The sequence below is a fragment of the Notothenia coriiceps genome, unplaced genomic scaffold (assembly GCF_000735185.1).
Source record: "Notothenia coriiceps isolate Sejong01 unplaced genomic scaffold, NC01 NC01_scaffold00035440, whole genome shotgun sequence".
In the NCBI taxonomy this organism is placed as follows: Eukaryota; Metazoa; Chordata; class Actinopteri; order Perciformes; family Nototheniidae; genus Notothenia; species Notothenia coriiceps.
The window spans coordinates 261,021-269,462 of record NW_011368141.1 but is presented as its reverse complement, the minus strand read 5'-3'; the positions used below and the strand labels follow the sequence as shown (position 1 = coordinate 269,462).

At 42.2% G+C, this 8,442-nt stretch overlaps 2 protein-coding genes across 2 annotated transcripts in view; one reads left to right on the top strand and one right to left on the bottom strand.

Annotated features, from left to right (window-relative positions):
- Window positions 1-203: 203 nt before the first annotated feature.
- LOC104962854 (trans-1,2-dihydrobenzene-1,2-diol dehydrogenase-like) lies at window positions 204-3,105 on the top strand (the record flags this gene model as incomplete). Its single annotated transcript, XM_010791357.1, has 4 exons — window positions 204-471; window positions 1,042-1,166; window positions 1,389-1,539; window positions 2,934-3,105. Coding segments are annotated over 4 exons (654 nt in total), but the record flags the coding sequence as incomplete, so codon positions are not given.
- Window positions 3,106-4,565: 1,460 nt separating this feature from the next.
- The window catches only part of LOC104962853 (pyruvate kinase PKM-like), a 12,428-nt gene continuing 8,551 nt past the window's right edge, over window positions 4,566-8,442 (bottom strand). The window contains exons 5-8 of the mRNA XM_010791356.1: window positions 7,502-7,668; window positions 7,011-7,256; window positions 6,048-6,229; window positions 4,566-5,771 (exon numbers count right to left, since the gene is read on the bottom strand). Of these exons, the coding sequence (XP_010789658.1) occupies window positions 5,665-5,771; window positions 6,048-6,229; window positions 7,011-7,256; window positions 7,502-7,668 (702 nt within the window). The 3' untranslated portion in view covers window positions 4,566-5,664. The remainder of the gene's footprint in view (window positions 5,772-6,047; window positions 6,230-7,010; window positions 7,257-7,501; window positions 7,669-8,442) is intronic.

Genomic DNA, 8,442 nt, shown 5'->3' with positions numbered 1-8,442 from the left:
TATATTTAGTTTGCATCATTTCTGTAAATGCAGCGTTTTTTTGTTGTTCTTGTTTTCAGGGTTTGTTTGCGTTTACACCTGACGGCCACCGTAGTCTCCTCCACTTTTCACATGCAAAATCAAACTTAACATTAAAACTTTCTAATGTAAGTCAACTACTAAATAAGATTACACAAAGCTAGCACTAAACTGTGACTGTGTGACTGCCTCCTCCCCAGGCTATATGGACCAGATTCTTCCCAGCCTCAGTGGAGATCAGGCGGCTGTTGGACCAGGGGGAGTTGGGAGAGGTGAAGATGGTGAGGTCGGAGTTTGGTGAGCCGTTATCGCACGTGCCGAGGTCGGGTCTGAAGGAGCTGGGCGGAGGAGCAATGCTAGACATCGGCATCTACTGCCTGCAGTTCATATGCATGGTGTTCAATGGAGAGAAGCCGGAGAGCATCCAGGCCGTGGGGGTCTGTCTGGAGACAGGTGATTCAAAGAGAAAAGGGTGTCACAGATGTCCTTTCTGAAGCTGTGTAACTTCAATAACAAGTCGGGAACATAGCTCAGATGAGTCTGAAGTCATCGCGGCTTTCTCTTTGCTTTAAAAACATCACACACGGGTTAACAGTGCTACCATTGTTATCCATAATCTAAGCCATTTGCAGCTCCTCATAAGAAAACCAAATGAAAAGGTTGCAGCTTGCTAACTGTTTTTACAAAGTACATTTCATATTTTATGTGGATTGATAATCTTTAATCAAGGTAGTATTCCTGTACGATAAGACTTCACCTCAACTGGTACAATAAAAGTTAGGCTTTTATAGTCCAGGTATCTAATCTTGTTTGATTCTTCAATAATAAAGCACATTGTAATAAACAAACTCAACACTTTATTTGCAGAGGACACATGGCAGACACTGCACTTTTTTAAACAACGACACCGCTATATTCTTGTATTTTTAATGTGATTAGCAGCAAATCAGTTTTGCATGTGTCAGTCATTTCTTGTGTAAGTAAAATGTTCCTGTGCATGACCTAATCTGTGTGTTATTGCAGGAGTGGATGAGACTGTGGTTGTCACTCTGAAGTTCTCCAGAAACAGGATGGCCGTGTTCTCCTGCTCCTCAGGTGTCAAGCTGCCCAGTGACGCCATTATTGCGGGCACAAAGGGAAACATCAGGGTAGGTCATCAGCAGGGTCACATAGTCAAATCAAATTAAAGTAGTCTGAATGTTAGATCCTATTTGCAATTTGTATATACTATTTTCAAGTTTGAAATGTGAACAAGGGCAAGTGTGAAGCCGTGTAGGAGGGGAGTTACATGTAGTTTCTCTTCACATATTATACATGTCATAATTGTCTGATGTTATTGTTGTGAAAATATCCTGTTGCATGTTCTCTAGATCCCTGACCACATGTGGTGCCCCACGTCATTAGAGGTGAATGGGAAGGAGACCCAGTACCCAGTGCCAGAGCCTTATCTGCCCCTCAACTTCCTCAACAGTACAGGGATGCGTTACGAGGCAGAGGAGGTCCGGCAGTGTTTGCTCAAAGGTACTGGGAGTTTACGCATATTTCAGATTGTATTTACATTACAGCAATAATTCATTTACGTATTAACCAGAAAAGGAAAAAAATCACAATTAGGTGTATATTCATCTGTGATTTCTGAAAGTTCAGTTAAGGAATATCTGTCAAAACAGAAGATTAGATGAAAAATAAGCAGTCAAAATTATATATTTTTCTTTTGTTCTTTAGCTATAATATATAACTAGTGAAAAAAGGTGACTCAATTCTTTTTTTGTCAACTCTTGCAACCACTTAAATTGAATGGACCATACATTCCAGGAGACGTCGCTATGCAGTGTGTTCATGATTAATCCCTAAGGTTTTTCCTATGCAGTCCTCTCTTGTCCAATTAAACGATAGGAAAAGGATTTTAAATATTGCAGTATATAAAATGCCAGTAATCAAAGCTATTCAGCTCAGGTCAATGTTCTCACATGTGTGATAATCAAATAGGACTAAAACTAATATATATCAAAAAAAGAATCAAGATATTTAAAGATATCTTTTGTGAGGTCTCCAACCATGCATTCATGTATATAAAGCTAGATATTTGAGACATTATACCGGGTGCTAACAAAAACTAAACCTTTGCAAAGGTAGGACTTATCTATAACTTGCAAATGCAAAATAATTAAACTCAATTAAAAGTGACTCATACATCTGTTTGTAATGCAGGAGAGAGACCTGTTGTCACTGAAGTAAATGATATTCCCTGTTAGGGATTAATTCTGTCTTTACTTCTAAATATTTAACCTTATTGCCTGTTGACATTTACGACAAGCCCTAAGTCTGTTATCTCCCGTAAGGAATGTGATAATGGAATCATGTGACGTTATTCAGTTTTATTATCGGTCAGAGGGTTTTACGACTGTGAGAACGCTGGCTTTCTAAGCTCCACAGACAGGTGATTGAGTATTTCCAGATTTCGGGGATATCTGCAGTGTTCCCAGTGTTTACGCACCCTCCCCCAATATGTGAATTCTCTCTGTAAAACAGTTAAAAGGTCGATCAGAGAGAGGCTGGTCAGATTTGACATGGCAACCCACCTGTGCAGTCAGAATCTCTGGCTGTGTGACTTGTGATGTGAATTTCTCCGGCCGATGCTTGTATTAAAGATCTGTGTTTGTCATCAAAGCTCCAACTCTCCTCGTGTCTCTCTGAGTCCTAACTCTCCATTGCTGCAGAAGTTTCCCTTACATTCCCAACTCTTATAACCTCAGTTCAGGCATGTTTCTAGACTTGTTCATACTTTCAACACAAGGTGGCATCAGAAACACTGAAATCTTAAAGAGCTTTCACTCTGTTCCCATACTGTATGCATGTATACAGTGTATGATTCAGTCTGAACTTGTTCTTACAGTGTGACATTTCCCATGTAGGGCTGAAGGAGAGTGCAGTCGTCTCCCATGCTGACTCTCTGCTGCTGGCTGAGTTGGAGGATGAGATTCGCAGGCAGGTGGGGGTCGTGTACAGCCAGGACAGCAAGTAAATGCTCAAACTGTGAATCTGGATATATTGACCTTGTTGAATAAATAGTTCTTTATGTTTTGACTGGATTGTGCATTCATAAAATATCAGTGGGGAGCTTAACTTTTGAGATAACTTTATGGGTTTGATATATCCACATTTAACATTACATGTTAGACGCTTTTATCCAAAGCGACATACATTCAGTACCGTGGGCAATCTCCACAGGAGCAATTTGGGGGACTCAAACTTGCTACCCCGATTCGAAGTCCAGCACTCTATCCACCAGTAGCGTGGCGTGGGGAAAAAATTAGGGGAAGCCAATAATACGTCCTTTCTTTTGGGGTGGGGTGGGGGGTGTGGTGGTCAATGTAATAACGTAACCAGCCGGTATCATTTTACACACATTTGTATCAAACAGATGCAGGACTTACACACGCCTGTTATCTGACCGACAGGTCCGCACGCACTCTCCAGCCGAAACTCTAATAAGCATTCATTCATAAACTAAATCAGGAGACCTTTAACGTTTTACGTCCGGTTCGCTCCTTTGTTCCTCGCTGTACACAGCTCCAGTTTGGGCATTGGCCTGTCATCAGATTGTATTTGTTGTTGCTGCTGCAGCGGAAGTTTAGTACAATTATTTTTTATTAAATACTCCAAATCTCCACCCTCCATAATTGCACTTGCTTCAGTTGCTTGCTACTTTCTAACGGCGGTGAGAGTGGTGCAGTGACGCTATCTATCTTCTATAGATTAGAAAATTACAAAAGTAGGGTAGACATGTGGATATTATCCGACTGAACAAAACGTGCATTTACCTAACAGGTTCGTTTTCCACTGACCTTTTTTCGAGCTATTTTCCAAAATCCTATAGAGAAATCCCATTGCTGAATTGGAAACCGAGCGCAGCTTACTTCCGCTTTTTGGGACGCGTCACTGCACCACCAAGTTGATGCGATTTGATTGGATTGTGAGGCATGGCCCTGACCAATCACAGGTTGGCAGGGGCATGACGTCAGCCTCCATTTTTTTTCACCAAGGGAAGCACATTTCGGCAGCAACACACAAAGAATTTCCGAAACTAAACGAAGTGTTTTTATTTATTTATTAAAATTATAACTACAATCCGAAAAAAACGGAAGCCTGGCTTCCCTTGGCCTCCAGGAGAAAACGCCACTGCTATCCACTTAGCCACAGCCGCCCACATTTCTTTACCGTAACCCTTTAAATGTTGCCATTACATGTTGAGTATAGATTATTCAGACACAAGAGTCAAAGCTTGAAATAATGAATAAAACGTTGTTGAAAAGGAGTCTAGTATTGTATAAGAAATTAACCTTAATACATGTATTTTAACTCCATGCAGATGCATTCTAGGAGAAAGAAATTATTTTTAATGAAAAACCCTGCACCCTACATACATTAGCAGGCGATTCAACTGTTTTAGACTATTACTATGTTTAGACTACCCGGGACCCTTCCCTAAAGATTATGTAGAACCACCCATGATTATTCATTGTCAAACAAAACATCAGGCAGAGTTAAGGTAAGTGCTCATCTCTTTTATTGATGGAAATCCAGTCTTTAAGGACAGCTCAGTACACCAGCTAAACGTTATAATACCTCTTTACATTTAGTTAGTTCAGACACTCTAGCGTTACAATCAAAAGCATGTTAGACACAAAAAGACAGCTACAGTGGCTCACCAACATAAAAAGGAGAAAGACAAGCAGAGTGGGGCGACCCCTCACCCACTGGAGTCGAGAGGGACTGGGTGTCATCCCTTCATCAGGTCCCCTTTGGAAATACCCTAAAAGTGCTCTTTTATAATCACTCAACTTTATTAAACCACGAGATTCAAAATAAATATGCTCCAATGCAATTACCGGTAAAGGCTTTTATGTCACAAATACAGTAACTAGCTCCAACAACTCTGAACATCCAACACTAACATTTCTCTTGAGTTTGACAAAATATAAGTAGTATTGGATGTCCCAAAACAAAACTACAATTTACAGAAGTTAAGTATAACATTGAATGTAACATTGTCTGGAGTGAATAAGGAGTGCAACACGTGTCACAAGTACAGTGATAGCTGGAGAGGGCACTTCAAACAGACAGCACTACACGAGGATCTGTTTGGGTGGAGAGGTGGAGCCCTTTGATTTAGGATGTAACAAGTTTGTTCGTTATATCGGCAGAGGAGTTGTATCAGTACAACGTTACAGTCCTCAAGTTGCCCTTTTTAAAAGATAGCCCTAACCCCAACTCCACCTAAACAGGAGGCAGTATGCACACAGACCAGGAAGCATTCACTCTAAGACTGAGTCACCTTAAATAATAAGTGTTTGAGTGAATAAATACAGCAGTTTCTGGTCAAGGTGTTTAAATCTGAGGCCCTGCGGACTGGTTTTGATTTAGAGATATGAGAGGAATGGAGACATAAAGTGTACGAATTGAAACTCCACCCAAAACAGCTCTATAGCCATGAAGGCTGTACTCTAATTGCATCATTGCCTACATTATTAGTTGTTCAGGGTTTGAGTCTATGAGCCCAGCTGTTGCACTGGGGGGGGGGGCTGTGAGCTGGAGTGCAGGGTGAAGCGCTATGAAACATAAATGAAGGTGGATGGAGACTGTTCAGGCCACCAGAACCACACGCATGGTGTTGGTGTAACCGGAGCCTGGACGCCAGCCGGTCAGCACGATGACAACGTCTCCCTCTTTGAAGAAGCCTCGGGCCTTACCTGGAAACAAAGCATCCAACATTTAAATACATTGTGTTATCCTGAGAGAATGTTACATTGTCTCAAATCTACACTTGTTGTTCTGCACTGTTAAATACTAAAATACACTTTTACTGAGGAGACATGATGGGTAATAATCAGCGAGTAAACATCAGAAAGCTTTGTGACTTAATGTGGAGATAAAAACAAATATACAGCTAAACATTTGGTCTGACGAAGAGATGAAACTGTAATAAAAGAAAACCCCAAGTTAAAAAAGGAAACTAAGACACTAACCCATATCCATGGCAAAGTTGACGCGCAGGTCGACGTCCTCGGCCCACACGTCGTGGGAGGGGTTGGTGTAGAGGACGGGGAAGATGCCGCGGTACAGGTGAGCCTGGCGAGCCGTCTGAGCGTTACGGGTCACAGCGATGATGGGGGCGCGGGGCCTGTACCTGGAGATCAGGTGGGCGGACCTACACACACACACAGAAACAGGTTTAAACGATTTCCTCACATGTTGAGTCTTTTCTTTTAAACTAATGACTGCAAAGGTATGACTAACAATTATTGAAAAAAGTCATGCTTACACAAAATGCAGTTACTGTCAGTAAGAAGCTGAATTATAATTGCTGAGTGATGTCAACATATTTAGTATAGACGATTTAGATAAACATTCAACGGTACCATTTTAAGATAAATATTGTATTGCATTGAATAGAACTTTAGTAATGCATAAGCCGTTAACCTAACATGTAAATGAACTTCATTCAAATTAATTAAAGCAATTCAGTAAGAATAAAATCTGCACACTACACACAACGGGTTATTTCAGATACTCTGGTTCATCTAGACTTCAGACCATCTTTATGCTGGGTTTTTGGTGAGTAGGTCTGACCTCCTTCTTGTGAATTAGTCAACCAATTGGCCTTCGTCCACTCCATGAAATTTGAAACCCTGAAGAAAATGCTTTTGCAAAATTCTTTGCCAAGAAACCCCATTTTACAGGTCTGATGATTAATGCAAGTAATCGATGAGTCAGTGGGTTTAACGATGGACATTTGGACTGTGCTAATGACAACCACAAATTAAATCTGTTGCTATTTCATCTCGCCACACACAGCGCACTTCTGACACACACACACAATCAAAGGAGGGGGATCTGTAAGAGCAAACGAGGTGTTCGAGGAAGAATTAGGAGCAGCGCTGGCCACACTTTACCTTCAGGAGGACCCTTCCACCTCTCGTCTGTCTTACCTCCCGGTCTTGGTGAGGACTATCAGGGCGCTAGCGCAGCATTTGAAGGCGGACTCCACGGCGCCGACGGCCACAGCCTCAGACGGGTCTCTGGTCAGCTTGGAGCTTCTCCTCAGCTCCTCAAACAGCCGTCTGTGGAAGGTGGCCGCCTCGGCCTCTCGTGCTATCTGAGCCCAGAGGGACCATGGAGGAGGGTGGGGGGGGGCGGGGTTACTCTCAATCACCCACACTGCCTCACGCAGAGTCATTCACACAACTACGAGAGACTGGCAAATGCGCTGCTAGACTCCACTTCAGTTTTGGCTTAATGATAGGAAAAGAGTTCCCTCAAAACAATATCAAATAAAAAAAATCAGTACAACTTTTTAGTTTAGGCGTTTGCCAGTCTCTCTCAGTTACTTCCTGATTCAGTCCCTGTCCGGCCCTACACTCCCTCTCTGAATCCTTAACTACGCCATCACTGTCCTCCTCCACCTGTGGGACCTGCCTACCTTCCAGAGCCAGTGAGCACAATCATGGCAGAGGCTAAGCTCTTAAAAGAGGCCTCGACAGCGCCGATAGCAATAGCCTCTGCGGGGTCTGTGCAGGGCGGCGTGGAGCGACGCAGGTCCTCGAACACCTGCCGGTGGAACATGGCCGCCTCGGCTTCACGAGCAATCTGGCACACGTGAGGGCAAGATGCATCAAGCAGAGGCATTCCCACGACACGCACAGGCAGAGGGGAAATTAGTGGAGAAAAAAAATGGGGAACAGAGAAGGACAATGTTAGAGACATACAACAAGAACAAGTTAAGTACAAAGAAAAGGAGACAGAAGGAGAGGACAGGCAGGACATTCAATAGAAGAGTTAGGGTGTAGTTTAGCGGGGGGGAAACATCAACGTTAAAACATATCCAGAAAAACACAACACTTAACATTTGGTTAATAAATAAACACAATGTAATACAACCCATGCTAATCTGGAGCTATGTGAACTGTCCTGATGGGATAAAGTTACAAAAACATTTTTTATCCTTAAGAAAAATATGGTTAGGGTTAATATGGACCAAGATTAGCTTAATCCAATAAAACCCAAAAATACATTTGATTAAATTAAAACTATATAAAAAAAATCTAATCTTAAATCAACTGGGAGGAGAAAAAAGAGTTTGGGTGAAAATGCCATGCACTGCACAATAGTGTCAAGAAATGGTTAAAAGAAGTACAGGAAGAAGGAACAAGAAAAGCTTCAGAAGCATTAAAGGAAATGAGAAGAAGATGACGCCCGATGAAAGGGCTAAGAAGACGTTAAGTCAACAAAACACGAGTCTCACTACTAAAGCACGGTTCTGGGTCAGTGGCTGCTTTCCTTTGGATTTTTAAGAACCTGATACAAATTCAGCTTAGGGCAGCAAGCTCAAAGGCAAGGGGCAGTAATGCTGAGTCACTCCTG